This window comes from Prionailurus viverrinus, chromosome D1 (assembly GCF_022837055.1).
Source record: "Prionailurus viverrinus isolate Anna chromosome D1, UM_Priviv_1.0, whole genome shotgun sequence".
NCBI lineage: Eukaryota > Metazoa > Chordata > Mammalia > Carnivora > Felidae > Prionailurus > Prionailurus viverrinus.
In genome coordinates, this window is record NC_062570.1 from 104,515,683 (window position 1) to 104,543,250 (window position 27,568).

A 27,568-nucleotide genomic window follows, 5' to 3' on the forward strand; every position below is an offset into this window, starting at 1 on the left:
GAACAGAAGGAGTGACTTTTTAGGAAGATGAGTTTGGGCGCTGTGGCACTGCCATCAAGTTCAACTCCTTTGAATGTGACTGTTAAGCTTGGGTTGCCGAAGGTTCCAGACAAGCCAGAGAATGAGATGATGGCGGAGCCAGTCAAAACAGACTCCGCAGATGTTTGGAGAGTCCCAGATTTCTTTTTTTTTTCTTTCTTTCTTTCTTTCTTTCTTTCTTTCTTTCTTTCTTTCTTTCTTTCTTTCTGTTTATTTGTTTTTGAAAGAGAGAGACAGAGTGCAATCAGGAGAGGGGCAGAGAGAGAGGGAGACACAGAATCTGAAGCAGGTTCCAGGCTCTGAGCTGTCAGCACCCCTGACGCAGGGCTTGAACTCACGAACCGTGAGATCATGACCTGAGCGTAAGTCAGACGCTTAACCGACAAGCCACCCTGGAGTGTCCCAGATTTCACTGGGAATTCCCAGTAATGCCATCATCTGTTGAAGGTTGGGGGGTTGGTAGTGGGTAAAGAGGAGAGGGCCCTGGGGCTTTCATCGCCCGTGGGGTTATGAGTGTTTTTGAGAGGGCTGTTGTCTACTGCAGGTTGTGAAGAAGCAGGTGTAGCGGCTTTTCCCCTCTGCACCTCGACTGGCAAGAACCAGTTCTCCCTCTGAGCTTAGAAACGGTCAGAATGTGGCCCAGTGATGGGGAGAGTGTAGGCACGGCTCGGGCCTTGGATGCTGGGTGGGAATGGAAGCACTTCCTTTAGATAGCCGTTTTGTGATTCTGTAGAGGAAGTGGAATGAGATCAAGAAAGCTGGGGTCCCCAGGGGTTGCTGGGGGCCGAAGGGAGAGCTTCCTTTTCCTTATAAACATGAGCTCTGACAGGGGATGACACACAGTACTGGTTTTTTTTTTTTTTTTTTTGCAGTAGGTGGTTAATGAAAACAGGAAAACCTTTGTTCCTACCCTGAGGATTGGAAGCAAGTGCTTTGGAGGAATTGAAGCTAGAAACTGTTCTCTTTGTTTTGTTTTGTTTTGTTTGAATGTTTATTTATTTTTGAGAGGGAGAGACAGAGTGCAAGTGGGGGAGGGTCAGAGAGAGAGGGAGACACAGAATCCGAAGCAGGCCCCAGGCTCTGAGCTGTCTGAGCACAGACCCCAACACGGGGCTTGAACCCACAAACCATGAGATCATGACCTGAGCCGAAGTCGGACGCTTGACGGACTGAGCCATCCAGGTGCCCCGAGGCTAGAAACTATCCTGATAGAGATGTCTGGTAGGGTGGATCACACATTTGAACATTGTGGAGAAGGGATTAGGAACATGGGGCCCAAATCCAAAAGACAGGCTAGAATCTGCCTGTCTCTACATTTTTGCTGTGTGACTCTGGCCAAGTTGTTCAACCTCTCTGTTTTAGATTCTCCAACAGGAATGAGTTATAATAATGTCACCAGTACCACTGCGGACCCCCACCCCCACCTCCAGCAATAACAATAACACCTAGCATTTATTGAGTAATCACAGTATGCCAGGCACCATGCAAACATGTTTTTTTTTTTTTTTTTTTTTTAAATTTTTTTTTTCAACGTTTATTTATTTTGGGGACAGAGAGAGACAGAGCATGAACAGGGGAGGGGCAGAGAGAGAGGGAGACACAGAATCGGAAACAGGCTCCAGGCTCTGAGCCATCAGCCCAGAGCCTGACGCGGGGCCCGAACTCATGGACCGCGAGATCGTGACCCGGCTGAAGTCGGACGCTTAACCGACTGCGCCACCCAGGCGCCCCTGCAAACATGTTTTAACTTCGTCTCATTTCTTTCACCACCCCCGAAGTACATAGTGCATGTCAGCATTTTACAGATAGAGAAACCTGGCACAGTGATGCTAGTAGCTTGCCCATCCCTCCCTTCCTTCCCCCACCCCCTGCTAGAAGTCAGTAAACGGTGCAGCTCGGGTTTAAATACAGTGTGATGGAGTCCGATATATTGCAGGGCTGTTCTGAGTTTTAAAGGAGATTATGTCGTATAATGTCTAGTATAGATGTAGCTCCTGGTGAGCCTTCAAGTTCTGTTAGCTGTTTCTTGTGTTTTTAGCCTCACCCCGTTCCTTTTTGTCTCTCACAGAAGCAGCTGACACAGGATGATGATGCCGACGAGGTTGAGGTTGCCATTGACAACACGGCTTTCATGGATGAGTTCTTTTCTGAGGTAGGCGACCTTCCTGTGCTTTTTTCTGAATGTACATAAGGAAACACAGCTTCCTGTGTAAAGAATAAAACTCGGCTCTTTCAGGTGTAGCAGAGGAAAGTCGGTCTTTTCCTGGGGTGAGGCGGCCAGACCCAGAAGTTACTGGGAGATTTCTCTTCAATATGTAATTGGGAGGGTTTGGATTTTTAATCTTCTTGAGAAAGTCAGCAGAAGGTAAATGATATGTAATTAATGAGATGCTTTTAAAGTCTTATGCTGCATGACAGCATTTTAATGATCTTCTTTCTTGCCTAAGTTACATAATTTCAATACTGAATCAACCGTGGGGTCACAGCCATGTGTGAAAAAAAAACACATCTTTAAGCTTGTGATTCAGATTGATCAGATTTGTTGTTTCCCAAAATTCAGGCCCTTTGACTTACTTCTAGTAGAAACTGGGAAACTAAGAAACCACCAGTTTATTTTTTTCACGTTCAACAGGGGCAAAGATGGGTTGCTCCTGTCTACAGATTCACATAATCTTTGATCTCGAAGGTCCTTCTTGGGAGAGACTATGGCAGATGGTGAGCGGTGGGATTCAAATCTCTGCTCTGCTTCTGACCAGCTGGTGATCTTGCCAATGTTCCTTCACATGCTTGGTTTCCTTATCTGCAAATTGGGAGTGATAACGTAATCCCTAGGGTTATTACAAGGATTCAATGGAATAATGTTTATAAAGCATTCAGTATAGCATCTGACGTGTCTGTGCCTGGTGAGTGATTCTCCAGACCAGAACAAAAGCGTGAAGAGTTCAGTCATGGAAGTTTCTGCCATCATACTGTGGTTTCTTTATTTAGGCTTTTTATTTTTTTTGGAAAGAAGACAAGAGGCGCCATATTGTTTCTGCAGGAGGAATGTGGGCACCTCCCGTCTCGAGATTGTGGATGTGGAAAGTCACGCTCTAGCTTGCGGGGCCTGGCGGTTCATGGCAGCTCCTCTGGTGGAGTGGGTAGCCGGTGTAGGAGCAGACTGGCGTACGTGTGGGCCTGAGTGGGAATTGGGCTGTGAACAGTCCACGGTTCCCCACGCTCTTCATGGGTGGGTCCGTCCTTTTGGCCAAGAAGTCGTGGTGAGACCGAAGAGCGCGGAGTTTTGAGAGGCCAGAGCTTGTTCCAGGTGTGGATCATGGAAAGAGAACGTCTTCTCAGTGGTGGGGAGGACTTCAGAAGTTGTTGGATGCCACTGTCGCTTGCCCTCCGATCTTGCCTTGGATGACCAGATACGTTAAGGGACTTCTTCCCTAAGATAAGGCAGCTTCGCCAATTACGGTCTTCTGCCTCTTCTCCTAACCCAGCAGGAGGGTCTCTGAAGGGCAGTATCCCCTGCCAAGTGGGAAGGTGATGTGCCTCCAGGACATGCTCTCCAATTCATCCTCATGCATTTAATAGCGGTTGACTTTGGTTAAGTCATTTACCCCACCTGGGCCTCTAATTCTTGCTCTGCAAACTGGGAATGTTAGTACTAACCTTTCAAGGTTGTTGTGAAGATAACACGAGGATCACACATCTGGAAAGCATTTTTTTTAATTTATTTTGAGAGAGAGAGAGTGAGTGAGCATGAGTATGTGTGATGGGGAGGGCAGAGGGAGAGAGAATCCCAAGCAGGCTCTCTGCACCCGTGCATGAGCTGTGAGATCATGACCTGAGCCAAAATCAAGAGTCGACACTTAACTGAGCCACCCAGGTGCCCCTGGAAAGTGTTTTTAAACAGAAAAGTGCTGGCTGGATAGTTATTTTTGGAGCCTTAACAAGATCTCAAGGGCTATTTGTTTTTTTGTTTTTTGTTTTTCTTTGCGTCTTTGTCAGATGCTTTTCTGTCATTTAGGGGAAAAAATCCCAAACCCTATCATATTTGGGGTGGAGAAGAGGACTGCACGGTGGGGTGGAAAGACCATCATCTTTGAAATGGAGCTCCTCGTCTGCCACTAGCTGTGATCTCAGGCACATTCCTTGGCTCCCCTCGGTCTCCGTGAGCTTATCTGTGATATGGGGAGTAGCATCTTCAGCTCACAGGTGTGTTAGGGAGTAAAGGAGCCGACACTCAGAAAGTGCTCCGTGTCGGCTTAGGTAAATGTTACTGCCCGGCTTTCCATGTGACGGAGCCCCAGGAGGGTAATAATGTCTCAGAGAGGCAAGAGGCCGTGGACACAGAAAGAGGCCACCCAAGCTCTGGGCGCCCACGAGTTCTGGTCCTGATCTCAGCTCTGCCATTACCAGCAGTATAACTTTGGAAGAGCCGTTTCACTACTCTGAACCCCAGCTCCCTCTAAGACAGGAATAGCAGTGTTACCTGCTGGGTATTTATTATGAAGATAAATCAAGAAAGTACATGGATGTACCTGGCACAGTATGTCTCCAGTCAGTGTTAGCTGTCATCACTGTTCTGTTCCTGATGTGTTAGGGAATAGGGTCTGGAAATAGCCTTGAAAGTGGGATAGAGCACATGCCAGGGCCTGGGGGTTTGGGGAAGTGAGGGGGGCTCTCCCTTCATGCAGCTGGGGAGCACACTGAGGGCATCCTGCTGAACACGACTAAATAGACTGCTTGGGAAGGCACTCTTGTGGCAAACCTGCTGTTTGGACTTGTTCCAGCAAGCAGGTCCCAGTGGCTGTTTGTTGAGGACTGATTGTGTGAATCACAAGCCGGTCAGAGAGGTGTGTGCAAGGGGCAGGTGAAGTCATGGGATCAGGATGATTTCAAAATGTGTGCTGCGCTGTTTAAGACCCAGATGGCTTTTCCAGCTTCTTGGCTGTTATGGGAATGAATTGGCCCTTGGGTTTTCAGGCCTTGGAGGATTAAGCCAGGGGGTCTAGTAAATGATAAACCTCAGGTTATTGTCTAGTTTGTGGTCACCTGTATTTTCTTTGCGCTGTTTGGAAGAGAGGACAAATTTTTCCGAGGCAGAAACATTAGGGGCTTATTGATTATTTTAAAAAAAAAAATTTTTTTTTAAACGTTTATTTATTTTTGAGACAGAGAGAGACAGAGCATGAACGGGTGAGGGGCAGAGAGAGAGGGAGACATCGAATCGGAAGCAGGCTCCAGGCTCTGAGCCATCAGCCCAGAGCCCGACGCGGGGCTCGAACTCATGGACCGTGAGATCATGACCTGAGCTGAAGTTGGACACTTAACCGACTGAGCCACCTAGGCGCCCCAGGGGCTTATTATTTATATTGATTCATGCATTCAGCAAAATACACAAGTGTTTACTGTCTTCCACACAGCGTGTTCAGTGCTGGGGCGAACAGCATTCTGTGGGGCGGAGTCCTTTGCCCTCTGGTGTCTCTTTATCTGGCGAGGATGACAGAAATGTGTAGAAAGTCATGATTGTAGCAATGTCAATAAGGTCCTCTGGGAGCACAGAAGGGGAAGTGTTAAATTCTGCCTGGAGGATCGGGGAGAGGTAAGGTGAGGGAAGGCCTCAGTGGTTCCTACCTAGACCTGCTTCTCAGAATCACCTGGGGAGCCTTTCACACGTCTGCATGCCCAGCGCAGAGGGCCTGCAATGGCTTAGGCTTTTGGATTTTGAGGAAGTCTGTTCAGATGATTCTTTTGCTTCTATGGTTATGAAATGCTGCTTATGAAATGCTGCAGGGTAGACGGGGTGGGGGGGGGGGCTTTGAAGGTGCTAAGCAAGGAAATGCGGGGATCAGGGTGTGTTGTAGGAAAATCATTCTGGTGGCAGTTCATGGAAGGCAGGAAAGGCCAGAAATGGAAAGACGAGCCAGTTGGCTGGGGCCCTGGCAGCTGGCAGGGTGTATCATCCAGGGATGCTTTTGAGTGTCCGTGGCACAAGCGGTAAAGGTGTGTAATCATTTCACGTGTGAAGAAGTCGACAGCGCGGTGTGGTGGGTCGGAGGTGGTGGGGCTCTAGGTCAGCAGCTCTGTGAGCCTCTTGGCTTTTCCCTTGGCATTGAGAGTGGAGTCTGTTCTGATGACCTACTGCTGTATGATGATTCACCCCAACCTTGAGGGCTGTAAGACCCCCATTGTGTAGTGAGGACAGATTCTGTGGGCTAGAAATTCGGGCACAGGGCACAGTGGAGGTGGGTGAGTTTTGCTCCACAGTTTCTGGGGACTTAGCCGGGAAGACTTGAGCAGCTGGACGCTGGAACCTTATAGAGAGTTCTTTATTGAAATGTCTGGTGACTCAGGGAAAAGTTCTGGAGAGACCCTCAGTTGGAGCGCCTATGTTGACTTGTTTCTGTGACTCGGGCTTCTTAGCATGGCCAGCCCAGGATCACCGGGGTGTCACGTGGAGGCACAAGGCCCCCACACGAGATTCCAGCTGTGGAAGGCATGTGGGACGTCACTTGTGTGCTCTGATGTTGAAACAGACACAAGCCTGCCAGGTTCAAGAGAGCGTTACATAGATACCCCCTCTCAGTGGGAGGGCCATTGAAGAATTTGTGCCAGGCTTTGAAAGGGCCAGAGCCACAGCTCCTGATGACACCACCATGTACCCGTATCGCACAAAGTACGAAAGGGGGAAGCCAGAGATGTCCCCGAATCCTTTTATCAGGCAGGAAAACCACACAAATGCTCTAAGCTGACTTCCCCTTGTGGCCCATTGACCAACAACAGATCACATGGTCACGGCCACTCCTAGCTGGGAGGGACACCAGGAAAGTGAGCACTTAGCAAAGGGACAGGGTTGCGAGGATTGGCGTAGAAGTGATCATGATTCATTGCCTGGGCCCGGCAACATTGCTGCCCAAGCAAAATCAGAGTTCTGTTAACAAGAAAGGGTGGGGGCCGGGGCTGGCTATTAGGTGCATCAAAGCACTGTCATCGATGGTATATGAGATGCCAGAAGGCTCCGGTGAGCAAATATAACTGAAAGATGCTTTATACTCTTTTCCACCCTTGGGGATTTAAAATGCACATTTACTTATTAAAGACTCTGAGAAGTCCTGCAATAAAGAAACTCGCTTACCTGGCTCATCTCTGCATTTAGTTTTTCACAGAGCCCTTTCTGACTTGTAACTTCTATTAGCAAGGATGAATGGTTACGTTTCAGAAAATGCTATTATAAAGTTTTTGAGGGGTTTTTTGGGTGGGGGGGAGGTGTTTAAAAAAACAATTCTGTGAGACTGGTTTGCCGTTGTAGATGAAGCATGCTTGTCTCCTGAAGTTACTTGAATTCATTTATTTACTCATTCAGCAACCTTACAGTCAGTGGCGCCCCATGCGTGGCCAGGAAAGAGACGTGGTCCCAGCCCTCGAGGGCACTGAGTCAGGGCTGGGACAGGTGAGAGTGTGCGATCAAGGTGTTGTGGCGCCTCGGGGGGCGGGGCAGTGCCTGCTTAGATGAACTGGGAGGGGAGCAGCTGTGAAAGCAGAGACCCTTCTGCGTAGGCTTGATTTTTGTTAGAACAAAGACCCTCAAAGTGAACAACACATGGAAGGCGAGGCATCGAGTCAAATCCAACAGGTTAAGAACTCTCTCATTCCTTCTTCAGGTGGAGTATTTGGTGGGTAGGTGGGCTGGTTGGTTCCGTGAGTCTGGGTTCCTTCGTTAGGCAGCACGAAGCTCTTGCCAGTCACTGCTCGTCTGCTCTCAGGCCCGTCCCCCACCCTTCCTGTGCTCTGCTCGGGACTGCAGGGAACTCATTCCCCATGTTCCCTTGCCAGCTGGCTTTGGTGTGTTTGATGTAGGGGACACGCTGGCGGAAGACTCTAGGAGGAGGGAGGAGGCCCTGGTTTTCCTCCCCAGACATGTCTTCTCCATGGGCTCAACTTTTGCTGGGTAGACCCTGTCTCCATGGGGCCTGTTCTGCTGGGCAACTCCACTGTGGTCCGGCTCCCATCAGAGGGGCCCTGGCCTTGGGCCCTGGTGACCCCGCTCTTGGTCATTTCCAGAGTGCCTCACCATCCTCTGCTTGGCTTCCTGGCCCTCCCGTCCCCGTGGAAAGAATTCCCCATGTTCTCTTATTTTGGCTGACATAACGAGATAGATAGGTTGTTGTTTTCCTGACCAAGTTTTCAGTAATGCAAAGCCCAAATGCACTTAATGGATTTGAGATTATTGTCTGAGAATACTGGTTTTCACTGGTCAGTATAACTCTGAGATTGTTCATTTCTTTTCATTCGTGAATGGGATGTTCCACTGCTTTGTCACTAGTCTCCGTAAAACCCTTGACGCACTTGACTTCTGTTGCTTGGACTGAGACATCTCTGCCCCTTCTTTCTTGCCGGAGTGTGTATTTGTTTTCCAGAGCAAAGACGCAAACAAATGAACAAGAATGTGGCTGGGAACTTGTGACACAGAGACTGTTCGGGATTCTATTAGTTTTGGGGAACAGTCAAGGTGTATGAATTGTGAAAAGGAGGAGTCATTTGACCCTTACAATCCCTTTACTTTGTCACCTTAACGGGGTGGTGCATAAATAAATATGCAGGAGTTAATTAATGCCTAACTAGAGGTACAAAGTATATGGGAGCTTAGGGGAGGCAGAGACTCATTCTTAAGTGGAATGGACAAAGCCTTCCTCCCTCCCCCTCGGTAATCTGCCACTTCTCTAAAGTAGGACTTTCTTTGCTTTCTGTGATCGAATTGGATTCCGCCGGGTACTTAGGTCCAGAAGGAAGAAGCCATTCATGCCTTGAAAATAACTCCCTCCTTTCAGTTAGACAGTAGTGAGTAGTATAATATAGTAATCATTGTTGGTTCCCCGAGGCAACACCCAAAAGAGTGGTTGACTGGCTGTCCTACTTGATCTCCTTGGGTGGCTGCTGACAGCATCATGGGGCGTGTTGTTAACATTGGGGACTGCTGTGGGGCGTAAGTGAGACGTGCTTATGAAGGCACAGCGGCACACCTGGCCCATAGTAAGCGGGCAGCATTTGCTGGCTTTCCTGGGATTCTCATTATCGGCGTACTTAGTGTGCACGTACTTTGTGTTAAGTGCTTGATGCGTATTGTCTCATCTTATCCCCACAAAAATACTCTGTGTTTTTGTTTTTCTTTGGAAGCACTGGTCTTCCTCTAAGGTGACTTTCTGGGTGTTTCATGGTGGCAGCTACATGCAATTAGTTTTCTTTTGTGCATTTGCCAGATAACCAAAGAATCATGGGAGGAGGGGGAACTTAGTCTGAAATCTAGGTTTCTAACTCTAGGAAGTGGGACATATGATAATCCTCAGTTTCACAGATGCAAGAACCAGAGCTGGGGGCGTGTGGGGGGTGAGCGGATTGATTGTTCAAGGTCATAAAACTGCTGGGAGGTGGAGCTGAAACTTGACCCTGGCCTGTTTGATTCTAACATTTTCTTCCTTTGCTTTTTTCTTTTCTGTTCTCTTTCCTTTCTTTTCTTTCTTTTCTTTTCTTTTCTTTTCTTTTCTTTTCTTTTTCTCTTTCTTTCCTTCTTTCTCTTTCTCTTTCTTTCTTTCTTCCTTTATTTTCTGAGAGAGAGAGAGACAAGAGCATGAATGGGGAGGGGCAGAGAGACAGAGGGAGAGAGAGTCCCAAGCAGGCTCCGCACTGTCAGCGCAGAGCCTGACGAGGGGCTCAATCCCATGAATGGAGAGATCATGACCTGAGCCGAAATCGAGAGTCAGACGATTAACTGACAGAGCCTCCCAGGCACCCTGATTATAACATTTTCTGAGCTATACTGCCTGGGTGGCCACATTACTGACAAATCATTGAAAAATACATTTTAAAATGTAACCTGCAGTAAGCGGGCACTGACCGAGGAGGTAGTGGCCGCAAATTGAGCATGGTGATTAAAAAACCACAACTTTCCGGTTGGTTCCCTCAGTCAGCAACATTTCTTGGGTGCTCTTAGTGTATAATGCTCTCTAATAGGGAGCCTTGGTTAGAGAACGAAGGAATACGGCATGTGATCCCAGGGAAAGGCAGTCTCACAAGACAGGGAGTGGACCGTGGGCATTAGCCTGACACAGGCTCAGCATGCAGGGACTCGGGAGAGAAGGTAGAGAGGAGCTTCCCATTGGTGGTCCTTGCGCCTTTATATCTGGTTCACGAGACAGGGTTTGGTGTCCAACAGATGCCTGGTTCTACCTTTTTCTGAAGCACGTCCTTGAGGGAGTTCCTGTCCTATGAGCTGCGGTATTCTCAGGCACGAAAAGGAGCTAGTGGTTGGCAACCTCACAGAAGTGCTGTTGAAGGAACTTGTTTCTGACACGTGTATTTGTTAAATCAGTTCAGATCCTTGTGTAAGGCAATGTCAGGATATTTAAAACAACCCCGAAGAAACACAAACAGCCCTTGAGTCTTAGATTCATAAAAGATCTCATACTAGGTTCCTCCCTCCCGCCATGATTCTTCGGTTATCTGGCAAAGGCACTCCAGGAAATTAATTGCACGCAGCTGCCACCATGAAATACCCAGAAAGTCACCTTGGAGCAAGACCAGCGCTTCCAAGGAAAAACAAAGACCCGGAGTTCAGAAAAAGAAGAAAGCTTTGTGATTGGCCATTTGCCCATCCTGGAGTCCTAGATGGGTGCTGTGATTATTTGGGGAATTGGCTAAGTTACTGGAGTACTAAATCAGAGTCCCTGAAATGCCTCCAGATGGTGGGGTTGGGGAGGATTGAGGAAGACGGCAGCCAGCTGCACTGGGTGGAGGAGGGAGGAGGTAGGAGCAGGTGCCCGTGCTCCCCGGGCTGGGAAGTCCCACAGGCAGGTTGGGGGTGGAGCAGCCAGGGCCTGGCTCTCTCATCCACAGGGTCGGATAGGCCACCTACCGCCCAGTCTTCAGATGTCTGGAGTGACTCTGAACTTGAGGCCTGGCAGCTGACAGCTTCCTATCTCGTCTTTCTACCATTGACCAAAATTCAGGTTTAGATGCTCTTCCACTTTATGAAATAATATTCCGGAATATATTTTCTAAGACAGCGAATTCAGTGAACATGCAAAATCCAAGGACTTACAGTCTGTTAACCGTTAAAATGTGTTAAACCCTTTTTATTTTTAAATGTTATTTATTTTTTGATTTTGAGAGACAGAGCACGAGTGGGGGAGCAGCAGAGACAGAAGGAGACACGATATCAGAAGCAGGCTCCGGGCTCCAAGCCATCAGCACAGAGCCCGACGGGGGGCCCGAACCCACAAACCACGGATCATGACCTGCACCACCCAGGCGCCCCTATTAAACCCTTTTTAAAGTGGTTTGTGCATTTTATCCTAGAGAGCCTTTTTTCTCAGTCCTGTTTGATGTAGTGAAATTCCTTTGGCAAGACAGTCATGAGATGGAAATGGGAATGTGGTTTGATGAACATGGTTTTGATGTGAGAGATGAAGGGAAGGGTAAGGTGGCAATTTCTGGCTTCACCCAAGGGCCTGATTCTGAGGTGGCTACACTTCTGGAGCCCGTCAGCATTCCCAAGTGGTAGCACGGGCCCTTTGTGGAGCTGGGTAGGTCTGGGATTCTGCTAGAAGTGGAACAGAACAGAAAGTCAAAACATCAAGTCTTAGATGTAAAGCAGAGAGCATCCCAGTTGGAGTCTGGAGAGCTCCAACATCCAAACATCCGTGTTTGAGCACCCACCCAACCATCACCTGTGACCTATGACCTCTTTAACCTTTACGTTCTTCGTGTGAATGATGGTCCTCCGCACTACCGTGGATGGTTTGCCAGCTGTTAAAGTGCTTCACAGAAATGTGGGTAGCTACTAGGGTTTGGATTTTTTTTTAATTTTTTAATTTTTTTTTTTAACGTTTATTTATTTTTGAGACAGAGAGAGACAGAGCATGAACGGGGGAGGGTCAGAGAGAGGGAGACACAGAATCCGAAGCAGGCTCCAGGCTCCGAGCTGTCAGCACAGAGCCTGATGCAGGGCTCGAACTCACGGACTGTGAGATCGTGACCTGGCTGAAGTCGGACGCTCAACCGACTGCGCCACCCAGGCGCCCCTAGGGTTTGGATTTATACCCTGATGATACGATTACATTGACGTTTTATTCTACATTTTTTTTTTTTAATGTTTGTTTATTCTTGAGAGAGACAGAGTGTGAGCAGGGGTGGGGCAGAGAGAGAGAGAGAGACACAGAATCTGAAACAGGCTCCTGGCTCCGAGCTGTCAGCACAGAGCCCGACGCGGGGCTCGAACCCACAAACGGCGAGATCATGACCCGAGCGGAAGTCGGACGCTTAACCGACTGAGCCACCCAGGCGCCCCTTAGTCTATATCTTTTAGCAAGTGATTCCACTCTCAAACTGCAGTTCATCAAGACCGGTATATTTGTAGAGGGGCAGAGTCCACAGCTCTGTTGGCAAAAGCGCTGATTTGAGGGTTAGAGAAGTCCACTTTTGTTTTTCCCATTTTCTATTTAATCTGGAGATTAATGACCAGGATTTCAAAAACGAGTGAATTATTTGCCAGAGGAAAAGCATACTGGACAGCACACGCCAAGTTGCATTTTATGGTATCGCTGATGTTAAGATCCTACCGGGTGGTATTTTACGAGGTTTCTTAACTGTCGTAGTGCTGACAGGCCCCACCTTCTGGAAGCCTGGCGGCTAGACCTGGTGGGTGTGGACAGAGGAGGCCTCTCTGGTGCTCCCGCATCAGCAGGGGCCATGATGCCTTGCAGGAGCTGGGGTGGCACTTAGTGATGTGATCTTGAGAGCGTCTCGTGGTCCTGCTCTCTCTGGGAATGAAGCGCCACAGGAAATATTTTGTGGTGCACCCTGTGCATGATCAGGAACCTCAGTCGTGTGCAGAAATGGCCTGTGGCTGGTCACCTGAGGGAATCAGCTAGTAGGAGGCATTCCAGCAGAACACACACGCGGGGGGCTCCCGTGTCTCCTGAGGCGGCCGTGCTTAGTCTCTTTCTCCGTCTCCATCTCTTCTCCGCTCCACTCTCTACATCCGTTCTCTCCGTTCACTGCTTTTCTTTCCTTCTCCCCTTTCCCTCCCCCCCATCCTCCCTCTCTGCTCTTCTGGTTCTGGGGGCGGCTGACGGGTCTGCCTGTTGGGATGTGTGTTGGGCCTCGTCCTCCGGCTCGTTGTCGTCATGGGTTTTCCTGGCCCGTCTTGACTCCGGCCTGCAGCCTCCCATCCCAGGGGGGCCAGCGCGCTCCTCTCCGGGAGCAAGGCGTGTGGGTCTTCAGTGACTGCTCTGGACGTTAGTTGATCTGGCCATGCCAGGGGTCCTCCCCGGGCGGCAGAAGACTTTCTAGTCCTCACATTGCCCCACGAGCCCCGAAGGTGGGCAGCTTTCCCCCGAGACCTCTGCTAAACTTTCCTCTCAATTGTGGCTGTGTTCTTCCTCTCCCAACAAGGGCCGTTGTCTTTTTGATTCCAGATCGAGGAGACTCGGCTCAACATAGACAAGATCTCAGAACACGTGGAGGAGGCTAAGAAACTCTACAGTATCATCCTGTCCGCACCGATTCCTGAGCCAAGTGAGCGTTTACTCGGAGCTGAGTTGCCTGGCGATGGCCCTTGGCATTGGGGCTGAGCCAGCCCTGTTTTCCTCTCTCCTGGGAGGGGCGGGGAGCATCCGGCCCACACTGCACACTATGCACACGTCGTGTCCTCTTTCCCTTCCCTCCCGGCCCAGCACTTCTCTTCGCGGCCGGGGTCTCTGAATCCTTGTGGCCAAACGCTCCTCCCCCTCCCATCCAGTCCCTCTCGTGACCTGTGGTGAGGCTTCCTGCTTCTCGCGTTCCTCATCTCTGTCCCATGGCTGTGCCTTTGCGGGTACTGTTTCCCAGCCCCCTTCCATATCCTGCCAGATCAAGGCCATCTTCTTTCCCTGAGCTGTTCCAGAATGGGTCAGGCTCACTTCAGTCCCTCCCATCCCGAGAGTCCCGTCTGTTACCGCCAGCCTGGCAAACTTTTTCACGTTTTTCCAGTAGGGTTCCAGGCTGTATTTTAGGTTCCTTAAGGACAAGGAACGAGCCAGACGCTCTGTCATTTCACTCTGAACTGTTCAGTGACTCTCTGGTGCCTGAAGGTTAAAGGTGGAACGTTTCAGCAGAGCACATGGGACTTGTCTCGGTCATGGGCCTGCCCTTCTCTGCACCCTTTTCTCCCGCCACCCTCCCCCATGTCACCCACACTTTAGCCAGACTCAACTCCGGTTGTTCCCCACATGGTTCTTGTCTCTTCGCATCTTTTACATACGGTCCCATCTCCCGGAGACTCCACTGTTCGTCTGCTTTTGTGCCTGTTGAACACTTCCTCCTTCATCAAGACTCGGTCTTACTATCATCTGTCTTTAGAAACCTTTCCAGATCCCTCCAGACTGTGCTAGAGGCTCTTCACCAACACCCTGTGCACACCTTGCCCAGAACTCACACCTTACTCCACACTGCACATTAGAACGGCTGATTTTATTTGTCCCTTGTCCCCCATTAGGCCCTGCACCTCTTGAAGGCAGAATCTATATCTTCTCTCTGATGTGTGGGTATCTAGCTCAGTTCTAAGCTTGTAGCAGGTGCCAAAGGTTTTTTTTTTTTTCCAATGTTTATTTTTGAGAGAGAAAGAGAAAGCAGAGAGCAGGGGAGGGGCACAGAGACTCCCAAATAGGCTCCACACTGTCAGTGCAGAGCCCGACATGGGGCTTAAACTCACAAACCCTGAGATCATGACCTGAGCCAAAGTCGGATACTTAACTGACTGAGCCACCCAGGTGCGCCCAGGATGGTTCTTCAATGAGTAGTCATGGCTCATACTTACTTTGCTCCATTCATCCTAGAATAGCATCGTACACATAGTAGGTATGTCATAAATATGTGTCTGAACCTAAATCGATGAACCTTGGTTGAAATCCCTTTTCCTCAGAGGTCCCATGAAACCCTCACCTACCTTTGAGCTGAAGCCGTCATGATAAACCAGATGATTTCCTCAAAAAGGAAGCTCATACTTTTGTGTGCCAGAGAATTACTTGGGAAAGCCTGTGAAAAAGACAGATTGTAGGGCTCCAACCCTGGGTGTTTTTATTCTATAGGTCTGGGACAGAGTGCCTGGCAAATGTCCCTTAAATAAGCTGTCTGTGACTCCAGTGACAGATGACTGGGGAACACCTCACAGTAAATAAAGACTGCTCTGAGAAAGCTCCCACCTCCTCTGTTGCCTGGAATAGCTCACAAAGCCAGGAGTCTTGCTGACTGATTCTGTCTGTCTTTGTTTTACCCAGAAACCAAGGACGACCTAGAGCAGCTCACGACCGAGATCAAGAAAAGAGCCAACAACGTGCGGAACAAACTGAAGAGTAAGAAGGGAACAAGCCGGCCCCTGCTACTGCCCCCCTCTTACCCGCGGGGCCTGGCTCTCCTGGACCGAAACGCGTCCTGATGATACACCCGTCCCCCCTCAGCCTGTGGCTTGGGCACTGCCCCAGAAATTCTGCCCATCTCGAAACCAGGGCAGTAGGTGAAAGAGAGCAGAACTGGTGTATGCTTCCGGCGGCCGAGTCGCCGTGAGACTCCACGCTCCCACTTCATCCCTTGACTTTACCGGTCCCATTTCCCCAGCCCCTACGTACATGTGAACAGTAATACCCGCGCTGTCTAGGTGCAGAACATCTTATTCTTCCGGCTACAGACATTTCTTGGGGGGCCAGGTCTACGGCCCTCCCACCCCCTCCCACCCTTCAGTTTAGACCCTCGTTCAGTGCGGCTTTCGTCATAGACGGAGTTCCCCTGGGGCCCCAAAGCATTTTCGCCCAGTTGGTTTGGGAATGCAGACTGTCGGTCAGAGGGTGGAGGCAGCATTTATATTTCTTCCCCCCTAAACAAATCACACACCTGTCCTCACGGGTGGAGGTGGGGGTCGTTAGGGGCGGCTTCCAGGAGTCGCCGGGGAGTGTGCGAAGCATGGTGCACGTTCTCGTTTGCTGTGCACGTGGGTGCCGTGAGGGAGGCATTGTCCTTACTCCGTTCTACAGACCAGGGAACAGGAACACTAAGAGAGGGAACGTGGCCTCCCTGGAGTCCCGCAGCTAGGGGGTGGCAGGGCGAGGATATGAGCCCGAGTCTCCCGGTGACAGAGACTCTTGCTGAGAGCCGCTGTGCTGAGATACAGTCAGACGAGAGCTGGTACAGGCAAGGCCGTGGCCTGAAGGCCTGCGGCTCACACGTGAGCTGACGTCTCGAGATCGCAGGTGTCTCTTGCACCCCTCGGTGCGCTGGGTGTGAGGAGGCGCGGGGAGCCGGGCACCAAGCCGCGTGCTTCCTGGGGGCGAGGGCAACGTGCTGCTGGCATAGCCTTGCTCTGCCCTGCAGGTATGGAGAGGCACATTGAGGAAGATGACGTGCGGTCGTCGGCAGACCTTCGGATTCGGAAATCCCAGGTAAGACTTTCCCTGGTCTGACGCTTGTCTTGTCCAGTCTTAATTTTTTTGTTCTTAGCTGTGGAGTCTTTTTTATTTTATTTTATTTTATTTTATTTTATTTTATTTTATTTTATTTTATTTTATTTTATTTTATTTTATTTATTTTATTTTATTTTTTATTTTATTTTATTTTATTTTGTTGTTTTGTTTCATTTTGTTTCGTTTTGTTTCGTTTTGTTTTGTTTTAGTTTTATTTTACTTTAGTTTGTTTCATTTTACTTTAGTTTGTTTTACTTTATTTTATTTTTTTAAATGTTTATTTTGAAGAGAGAGGGAGAGAGAGAGAATCCTAAGCAGGCTCTGAGCTGTCAGCACAGAGCCCAAGGCAGGGCTCGGACCCACGAACCGTGAGATCATGACCTGAGCTGAAGTTGGACACTTAACTGACTGAGCCACCCAGGTGCCCTAAAGTACAATTCTTATTTGGACTCCTTTCGAAGAACTGGTGAAGGAAAGCTGCCCGGGCTATAGTAGGGGAGGGGCCGGAGCCCCCCCCCGCCCCCCCCGCTTCTCTAAGGAGGTCCCCGAAGATCTTCCCAAGACTTGCTCCCACAGGGCACAGCTTCAGATTTAGTGCACCTCCTGTTTTACAGGAGAGGAAACTGAGGTCTTCTCTATAATCTTTATTTTTGAGAGACAGAGACAGAGCACGAGCGGGGGAAGGGCAGAGAGAGAAGGAGACACAGAACCCGAAGCAGTCTCCAGGCTCTGAACTGTCAGCACAGAGCCCGACGCGGGGCTCGAACTCAAGAACCGTGAGATTGTGACCTGAGCCAAAGTCAGATGCTCAACTGACTGAGCCACCCAGGTGCCCCCTGAGGTCTTCTCTATAAAGATGGTCGGTCGTTAGTTGTCTAGTGTGGACTGAGGCTCTTTGGTGGTCATGAAGACACGATCCTTGTCCTTAAAGAACAGGCCTGACGTTCAGGTGGCCCAAGGAAGCTATCACCTAGGACCCAGCAGGAGGGCAGTGTGAGAACACAGTGAAATGGATGGTGCCCTCAGCGTCCTCAGAGCTTGGGGAGAATTGGGGGCAGCCAGAGGAGCTGGGCCTCGGATGGGCAAGAGCGGTGTGTGGACAGGCCCGGGGCGGGGGGGTGGAGTGAGGGATGTGTTAGTATCAGTAGGGGTGGTGATGGTGGTGGGGCGGGGAGGAGGGGCTGGCATGGAGAGAACAGCCCGTCTGGAGAGAAAAGCTGGTTGTGGGCGAGTGGCTGCGGGGTTTTGATAGAGGATGTGGCTCTGTGGTCCAGAGGCCTCTGAATACCTACCTGCCTAGGGAACCTGGATATGATCAGGTAGCCTGTGTGCATTTGCTTCAGCTTGTAGTCTCTTAGGAGATAGTCCGGGGACCTCCTGAAAGCTGGACCAGAGTGGGGATGGGGCGAGAGGCCAGTGGGTCTCTTGCTGGGCTTCTGCAGTGATTCTGGTCTGAATATGCGTGCCGGTAGTATGCATTTGCAAAGGGTACAAATACTGGTGATTTTGCACAGGAGAAGCCAGTAGGCCTTGATGTGGACAGTTGGGCAAGGAATAAAAGTTACGGTAAAGATTTGAACGCAGACACCCAGTGCTGTGGAGCGAATGCTTTGAGCAGGAAGCGGGAGACGTTAGGGAGGTCAGGTTGGGTAAGAACTCAAGGATTTGGGCAGGTGTTGGATGCAGGAAGGGAGTCTGGCAGCTTTAGGAAGCAAGCCCGGGTGGCGGCAAGTCGTGTGGATGCAGGGCTGTCCCGTGGCCCCATGATTACCATGCGAGGTCAGCAGGGCAGGTGAACTGGAAGGGTCGGCGGACCCTTCCGATGGTGTGAGTGAGGAAAGCGGAACGTTGAGCCTTATACCTGCTCCTCTGATTCCAAGTCCGGTGCTGCCAAGACAGCCACGCGGGGCTGGGCACGTGGGCTCTGCCGCCGTGGGGGCTCCCCGACATTCAGCTCCTGGGGGCTTACCGCAGTTGGCATGGTTCCCACAGCACTCCGTCCTGTCCCGGAAGTTTGTGGAGGTGATGACCAAATACAACGAGGCTCAGGTGGACTTCCGTGAACGCAGCAAAGGGCGAATCCAGCGGCAGCTCGAAATCAGTACGTGTTTGGCGCATGTCCCTTCACCTTTCCCTGCCACCTGGCTGTTCATCCCAAGTCGGGAGACCCCAGGGAGCGAGCGGCAGCACCCCCGCCAGTGGCTGACCCCCCGCCCCGCCCCGTATTTTGCACTCAAGCCCAGGAGAGGCGTTGGGGCACTGGCGTCCCTGGAGCAGCATTGTGGGTGGCACGGTGCTTGTCAGGCTTGGTCCTCTGGACCTTGTGGGCGCCAGCATTTATTCGTGGCGTCTCCTAGGGACTCATGATATCTTTTTGTTGTCTCTGTCTGTCTTTTTTAATGTTTATTTTTGAGAGAGAGAGAGCATGCGAGCACGAGTGGGGGAGGGGCAGGGAGAAAAGGAGAAAGAATCCGAAGCAGGCTCCATGCTGTCAGTGTAGAGCCTGATGTGGGGCTCGAACCCCCATACCGTTTGATCATGATCTGAGCTGAAATCAAGAGTCGGACGCTTAACGGACCGAGCCACCCAGGCGCCCCTCTTTTTGTTGTCTCTTTGACAGCAAAGAACATTTATGAGATCAGAGTGTGGTGCCGGGTGCTGCGAGGAATAGACTGATCCCGACAGCCGTGCCCGTCAAGGACTCAGGGCGTTGCAGGGTGCCACCGGCTCTAAGTGGAGGAAGGGTGTGGACTAGGAAGGGGTCCGAGAAAAGCACATGTGTTTATCGGGGGTGGCAGGTTGCCCAGCCTGGGGAGAGGGAACCCTTGGGAGTAGCAGTGTGGGGTCAGGTGCAGGAGGGAGGGCTTGTGGCCAGGGACCGGCTCCTGGGCCTCTGAGGCACAGCAAATGGGCCGGTCAGCTTTCTGAGCTAGGAAGGGCTGTGGTCAGATACGTGCTTTAGGAAGGTAATCGCCCGTAATGCTAAGGCTGGACTGGATTAGGGGAGAAATCAGAAGCAAGACGATCAGGGGCTCCCGGGGGTGCGTTGTAAAGGCCACGGTCTTCAGAGTGAAGTCACCGTGTTCCTGGTTTTCAGGGAACTTTTGCAGTGGTGTGCTTTGGTCTCACATTTGACGCTCTACCTCTTTTGTGCTAAAGCCGGCAAAAAGACCACAGATGAGGAGTTGGAGGAGATGTTGGAGAGTGGGAACCCCGCCATCTTCACTTCTGGGGTGAGCGTCCGGGAGCTGGGGTGCACGCCCCTCTCGAGGGAGGCTGCCGTGGGGCTCCGTGTGGTTGGCAAGGGCAGGGCTGCAGGTGCCGGGGGGCGGGGGCCTCTGGCCAGGGCGTGGGCTGACAGTCGGCCTTTGTGTGGCCCGTTGTAGATCATCGACTCTCAGATTTCGAAGCAAGCCCTCAGCGAGATCGAGGGGCGGCACAAGGACATCGTGAGGCTGGAGAGCAGCATCAAGGAGCTTCATGACATGTTCGTGGACATCGCCATGCTGGTGGAGAATCAGGTAACCGGGCAGCGGGCACCCCCGTGGGGCGAGGGAGGGAAACTCAGGCACTCCTGAGAAGTGGGGGGCCAGAACACCGGCCGGGGTGCAGTGGGGGAGTCCTCAGGAATTCGCATGATGGAGGAACAGAATCCCAGTGTCCAGGCCAGGAACGTGCCCCCCCCCCCGAGTGCCCCGTCAGCCCCGTCACTCTTGCTGCTCCTTCAGCCTCACAGTCACTTAAACTTACTAGGGGCCTTGATGCGGTCCAGCCTCAGCACCCCCTGTTTTCTCTTCTAACTGGAGATGTGGGTTCTTGGTGAGGGTGCCTTAGAACAGCCTCCGGGTACGAACTGTTTCACTGGTGACACTGAAGACAGGGTCATTCTGCCACCTCACAGTGAAAAGTTAGCTTTGCCAGAGGGTTTAATTTTTGTCCATTTTTGTGTCTTCTTTTGTATGTCCCCCCCACCCCCCCATATTTTGGCACTTTTTGCTAAGGAACAAGAGCAGATAAGGGAATGAACGAAGCAACAGGAGAATAATGTTCGTAGGAAGACTTGGAACACTCATGGTCTGATGGTTTATTCTGTCCCTGGGTGTCCTTGCTCAGGCTGCCAGCCTGTCACACCTGCGTGTGGCGCTGGTTCCATGCATGGTCAGGTGCCTACCGGTCCTGGCGACCACGGTGTCCAGATGCGCCGTGTTACCATGAACTTCCAGCTGCCCTGCCACCTGGAAGGGATGGAGGCCCGAGTCCTTTGTGGGAGGGCTGCAAAACCTAACTGAAGCCCGGGCACTGCTTGGCTGGTTTTCAAAGGCCGGTCCCTGCTCGGGGCCCAGGTGCCTTTCTTTCCTCCGCCCCCTCTGGCCTTTGAGACCATTCCTTAAGTGCGTCGTCCATCCCCACTCTTCTTTTTTCTCCCCTCGCGGCCTTGCTGAGGAATTGGTTTGAGAGTCAAGTGATGGTGAGTGCCTTTCTGTGTTTACAGAGTGCCGTAAAGCAACGGGTCAGGTTGGGGAAGGTCTAGATAGGTGAGGGGCGTTCCCATCCTAAGATGCCCAGAATTAATCCGAGTCACCGAACTTCCCTGTCGGGAAGTAACAGCTGAGAGATGGTTGGGAATCTCGCTCAGAGACCACTGTCCCTCCATAGCCACGTCGATCTAACATGTAACCAAATAGCTTAGGTAAACCCAATATCTGTCACTTAAGGGGCCCGGGAGTATCTCTTGGAGAAAGCAAACATTCCCACCTTGGATATTTACTGAGCAACTATTTTTTTGTCAGCACTGTTCTGCAGCAGTAGTCAGCAAACATGCCTCAGGCCAAATGAACTTGGCTCAGATCTACATGACCAGCAAGAGGCCAGCATCCCAGTTATGCCCCAAAATACTCTCATTTTGGTTCCTCTCCTCACATGCTCAGTTAAAAACAAAATGGCGGGGGTGGGATCTGTGAGATCCATAGTTACCAGGCATCTAGATGGTGTACTACAGGTGTCCCGGGCAGCACCTGCTCCACAGGAGTCATTCAGAGTGTTGCTTGAATGAGTGACCACCATCAAGGACCGGAGACCCCTAGGTCTTCCCATGGGAAATGTGAATGTGTGCCCCACAGAAGGTTTCTGGATGCTTCCCTCCCCCACGTGAGCTAGGACTGTCCTGGGGTGGGTTTATGGGGCGTGACTCATGTCCGTTCTTCTCAGGGAGAGATGCTAGATAACATAGAGCTGAATGTCATGCACACAGTGGACCATGTGGAGAAGGCACGGGAAGAAACTAAAAGAGCCGTGAAGTACCAGGGTCAGGCCCGGAAGGTGAGACTGTCCCACTGCCTTCAGAGAAGAAAGTCCATTCTGCTCGCGGTCTCTCGCTCTTTCTCTCTTCTCTGTCCCTGTCTCTGTTTCTGCTGCCACCACCTCTTGCATCCGGGGAAAGGGAGCCATGATTGACCGTATCGAGAACAACATGGACCAGTCTGTGGGCTTTGTGGAACGGGCCGTGGCAGACACCAAAAAGGCTGTCAAGTATCAGAGTGAAGCTCGGAGGGTGAGCGCCTCAGTCCCCACCAGTCTGGCTTGCTTCTCCTCTCTCTGGTCCTCCGCACCCTCACCCGTGTCCTTGAGCCCGTGCCTTCCCTCTGTGTCCTGGCCTCCTCCCAACACCTACATCAGCCTTTCCCTGAGAGTAGCTAGCTGCCCTTCTTCCCCCAGTGTTTCTTGCATGGATCTGGCTCACGTACTCTCTACCCAAGGAACCATACTTGGAGGCCGTTCTGTAGGGTGGACGCGTTGCCCCGGTGTGGCTGCTAGACTTCTGTTCCTTTCAGATGTTACACTTGACTCCTCTGTTCTTCAGAAACCTGTTTGCCCTCTTCCACTCCATTAACCAGGCTCCACCCCCACCCCCTTCTCTCTGCCATGAACCCAGTGCTGTGCTGATCGCCATGTAACATTACCTCCTCTCTTACGGAGCACCTATTATTTCTACTTACACATGAAGCAGCTGAGGGTCAGAGGTTAAATAGTTGGCTTCAGGCCACCTAGTAAGTACAGGAGTGGGATTCAAAGTCAGATTCCAGTCACACTGTTCCCACCATACCAGTGCATTTCTCCCTCTTCCAGTGCCCCTGTTGCTTGAGGACTTCTCAGCTTCTCTGCCCGTTGTGGTAGCCATCTCTGGTGGCTTGTGCTTTATAGGCTGTTCTTTTCTCTTTCTCCTGGGCTCTGACACTTTGGTTCTTCAGTTCTTTGATTTCCTTCCAACTTTACCTGTTGCTTGTGTAAGGATTCAGGGAGCTGGGAAGTTATTTTACATGATGAATCCAGGCTGGCGCACAACAGGACTGTAATCACGCTTTCTGATCCCCAGTCACTGGATCAGGTCTGATGGGCAGGCATGTGCTTTAGGGGAAAGACGGATGGAAGTTTGAAATTAGGTCTATTAAAAAACATACACTTCTTGAAAAGGAAAAACTGGTCACGTCATACCTTGGCCTATAGCTGCTTGGAGACAGTTGTTGTTGTTGTTGTTTTTATCTGTGCACATGTCCAAGACTGCAGTGTGAGCTGAGAGCAGCTCCATATTTCCATCTGCTGGCCTTGCCAGCCAGGAAGTAATTTCAGAAATATAAAATATCCTAATAGAAGGTCTTTATGTAGAGATGTAGCCTTCTTATTTGGATCGATAAGATGCTTTCAACGGAGAGGTGAGACGGGTTGGGTTTTGGATGAATTACTGTTTTGGGTTGTTTGTAATAATGCTTTGTTTTGTTTCTCTTATCCTTCTCTCCAGAAATTGATAATTATCATTGTGCTAGTAGTTGTGTTGCTGGGCATTTTAGCATTGATTATTGGACTTTCCGTTGGGCTGAAATAATGGTGGCCTGAGTGGCTGCTGCACTGAAATGTAAGTAAATGGAAGGTTCTCGGGGACTCTGGATTGGCTCCCTCTTGAGGAAGTGGCCTGGGATTTCACATGGCACCGCTTGCCCCTTGTGGCTGTCCTTGAACGCACTGAGCTCTCTCAAACTTCCGATTGCCTGTGCATTCTTTTGTCTCCTTAAAATTCTGTTCTGGTGTTCTGGTCCCTGGGAAAAGTTCTCTTCTGGGCCGGGCTCCTGTTGGTTTCCTCTCCTGTGGATTCTGTCCCAGCTCTTTGTCTTACCACCTGTCCTGGCACATCCGCGCACCACATTTTCGCTCCCTTTGCTCAGCAAGCATGCTCCTAATTGGGTGCCATCTGTGTCCTGGATCCAGGGTTTATCTTCTGAATTCTTGCTGACTCTCATGGATGTTGGGCTTTGCTTTCCATATGCTTTTCAGTGTAAACAAAGCCTTGGAATGGGGTTTGGGGCAGCGGGGTTTTGTCTGACTGACCAGTTGGATCTTGAATGATATAGCGGTTAACATTTCTCAGTGTTGAGTTGTGCCAGACCATGTATTGAACACCTTATACACACGTCCTTGAATCCACGTAACATCCTCCTGATGAAGGTACTATCGTTACCCATTATTTTATGGACGAAGACACTCAGGCTTGAAGAGATATGAAGTGCCAGGGCCAGGTGTGAACACACAGCTGACGATGGGCCTGGGGGGAGGTTCTCTACGGCATCTTAGCTTCATTTGTAAAACCAGGTATCCATTCTTCGTCATCTTCAAAGTCCAGAGAGCCTTGGAGGATAGTGAGTCTAAAGTCTAGGACATTAATTTCTTTTTTTTTTTGCAACATTTATTTATTTTTGGGACAGAGAGAGACAGAGCATGAACGGGGGAGGGGCAGAGAGAGGGAGACACAGAATCGGAAACAGGCTCCAGGCTCTGAGCCATCAGCCCAGAGCCTGACGCGGGGCTCGAACTCACGGACCGCGAGATCGTGACCTGGCTGAAGTCGGACGCTTAACCAACTGCGCCACCCAGGCGCCCCTAATTTCTTTAAAGTCTGGTAGAAAGAATAGAACTGACCGCTGAATCAGGGCTTCATTCCATAATGGCCATATAACAACAATGATCTCGTTGTTGGGACTGTTAACACTTCTGTGACTTCTTAAATATTACTTTTCCGAATAAAATGTAGGATGTATTGTTAAAAACAAACAAACCCTATAAAACAGAAAAGGTGAACAGAATGAACTTTTAGTGTTATTGCTCATAGCCTTCTGGCACGTACACGTTCAGACGTGGTTTCGCACGGCTTAGACCGTATTATCTCTGGTTTTAGATCCAGTTAAAAAATCGTATGCCTCATTCCGCATCACTGAGATCTCTCCGCAAATCTAATTTTCAACACAAGATTGTGAATACACTCTCAATTTGTTATTATTTCCCCAAAGTTGGAGGTTTGTTATTACTATTTAGCGACAACTAACAGTATGACAAACCTCTATTTCTCTCATTTCTATTTTCTCTTTGATGAATTCAGAGAAGTTGCATTGCTGAGGTACTAGATACCAATCTTTTAAATACCTGACACGTACCTCCATGTTGGCACCCAGAGCCAACCCTCTTCTTTATTTTGGCTTCAGTGGGTCTCAAAGGGGTCTCGAGACCCCTTGTGAGGTGTGACCACAGGATCTTGAAGAGAGATGGTTATAGCACTAAACATCAACTTCATCTTGAGAACGTAAATGAATCCTTTTTAAAGGGGGAGACTAGTTCACATATTGTGTTTAGTTGACTTATCTGCGTTGCTGAGCAGTGTCGGGTTGCTTATTGTAGTGTATTCCATAAAGTCAGGACTGGCTGCTGCTTAGGTCTGGACACCCTCCCCCCATCCATGTGGCCTGAGGACAAGAGGTCTTGGGGGCAGGAGGGAGGGAAGACAGCCTATGTTTATATTCCCCAACTGTGTGCCAGGTACTGTTCTAGGATAGTAACATTATCCCCATTTTCAGATGGGAAACTCTGAAGCTCAGAGAAGTTAGGAAACTCACCCAAGCCTACCCAGCTCTTCAGATGGAACAGCCATGATGACCCCTGAATTTCTCTTTGTTCTTTTCACTGTGTAAGACAAGTGGGGAGTAGGGGAGTAATGGAGAAGAAGATTCAAGTTCTGGAACTTGTATCTGAAAGGTGCTAATGAGGGCCCTGTAGATAGAACAGGTGTTTTCATGGAGTGACTTGGCCTCCCTCTGGCAAGTCCTTTGATGGGAATGTGACAGCCTGTGTGAAAGATTATAAAAGGCCCAGAGGTCTATTTTTCCCTTGCATAATACGGCTTTTTGATTCTTTTACAATAGGAGATTTAGTCCCAGGTCCCGTCTCAGGGGTTTGTCTACCGGATTTCTCAGGTTTCGCGTTGACTTCACCATTGCCCTCCTTTTTGCAGTTTTGTCTGATTTTTCGTCTCCACCTTCTAGGTTTGTGACCGAGTCTTAATGTTGCTCTCCACCATCATCCTGTGCACTGATCAGCTCCTCCTTCCCCTGCCTCTCTTAGAACCCGATTTCACTCCAGCCTGGTGTGGCCACCCTTGTCTTCAGACGGGAATGGAGTTTGAATGGCCTTCCTGAGAGAGTGGGACCTGTCCCCTTGTCTCCTTGTAACCGTCCTTGGACCTGACCCAGCAAACAGTTTAGCCCGGATGAAGCTAATCTACCTGATGCGACCCTGAGTTCTCCTCAAAACCTTCTCCTGCCCCAACTCTGAAGTGCCTTCTCTCCTGGACTGTGCAAACCACCCCAGCTTCTCTTTCTTTCCTCTGAATGTGTCAAGTTATGCCTTGCACCTTGGAAAGCCTATTCAAAACCTTCTCAAGGTGCTGTATTTTCTACCTCATGGAGTATTCTCCCAGAAATTGCAGTGTATTTTTTTAGGGGGGCATCTTTAACAAAGCAAAGGGATTCTTCCAAGTGTGGCAACAATAAGACTTGACTTGAGCCTTCCACTTGGCAGGATCTCAGTCCTTACAATTTCTTGTCCCCACATCTTGAAAATATGAGGAACTGGCAGATGTCGTTTTGGTCTTAGAAGCTGACTTATTTGAAATTCAATCTTAAATTAAGCTCTTAGTATGTTCAGCTTGGTGACCAACTTCAATCTTTATGTCGTAATCTCTCGTGTTTACTCAAGGGGGCACCATGATGATCCTAGATGATCCATGATGAGGTTACCATTTGTAAAGGTTAAGGGTATGGGATATTTGTTTCCCATATCAAACTCTTGGAAACTGGCTGTTCTCCATTGGAGTGAAGCTTTGTGAAGCCATTGCCTTGAGGCCAGAAATAACCAGGCACTTAAAATTGGGCCAGGGACAGGTGCTTGAGTCTCAGGCTCTGGAAATGATCAAGACTGGTGCGAATATACAGTCACTCATTTCATGTATTCCAGATGTATTTTTATAACCATGTGTGTGAGATATATATATACATATATGCCCATGTCTCTCAGGAAGTAGGAAACTAGAAATGGAGGATATTATAACCTCAAAAAAAAAAAAAACAAAAAAACCTTGAGCTAGGCTAAAAATTAGGTAAGAGACATTTGCTTATCTGCAAATGAATCAGAGTAGAAATATCTTCCCGTGTCATTTAGAAACCTTGTTTTATGGATGAGTACTGGGACGATCATGGATCTCTGGGGTAGGGACTAAGTTGACCCCGTTAAGTTATTCTGCTTAGCAGACAGAAGGTGTGACAAGTTTTGGTACCTCTTCCCACCAGTGCATTGATGAGGCTTGTCCTGAGAATATCCCATAGCAATCTGAGATCATTCATGTGGCCTTTGGATGATCCTATTGTCAGGGCTGAGTCAGTTAGGGGAGATCAGGGACTACCGAGTAATTCGTCCACTACCAGGTTGACAAGCTTGACAGGTTCTTGGTCTCCCCCAGTTCTTGTCATGGAGGGAAGCAACAGCCAGGTAATTTTCTAGTGATGGTGCCCCTTAGATTCCCAGTCCCTGCCAGTCTCCCTGATTTATATTTCAGCCTTGACTTTCTAGGATAGGGAGAGCACCCTAATGCAGGCACAGCCCCTTGGCTTCCTCTGCAAAGGCTACTTACTCCGTCATTGCCCAGCACTCAGACAGAGCCAAGGGGATGCCCTCTT

At 49.9% G+C, this 27,568-nt stretch overlaps 1 protein-coding gene across 4 annotated transcripts in view; it reads left to right on the plus strand.

The window, feature by feature from the left end:
* Positions 1–27,276, plus strand: part of STX3 (syntaxin 3) — a 41,149-nt gene extending 13,873 nt beyond the window's left edge. Inside the window, exons 2-11 of one of the 4 annotated variants that reach the window (XM_047878691.1) lie at positions 2,108–2,191; positions 13,503–13,602; positions 15,342–15,416; positions 16,429–16,496; positions 18,510–18,618; positions 19,677–19,750; positions 19,904–20,038; positions 21,726–21,836; positions 23,314–23,427; positions 25,880–27,276. In XM_047878691.1, coding sequence (XP_047734647.1) covers positions 2,108–2,191; positions 13,503–13,602; positions 15,342–15,416; positions 16,429–16,496; positions 18,510–18,618; positions 19,677–19,750; positions 19,904–20,038; positions 21,726–21,836; positions 23,314–23,397 — 840 coding nt within the window. In that variant the 3' untranslated portion in view covers positions 23,398–23,427; positions 25,880–27,276. Of the gene's footprint in view, positions 1–2,107; positions 2,192–13,502; positions 13,603–15,341; positions 15,417–16,428; positions 16,497–18,509; positions 18,619–19,676; positions 19,751–19,903; positions 20,039–21,725; positions 23,428–25,879 lie in introns of those variants that run through there. The other 3 variants (XM_047878692.1, XM_047878690.1, XM_047878689.1) reach the window with 3 other exon arrangements.
* The last annotated feature ends 292 nt before the right edge of the window (positions 27,277–27,568 follow it).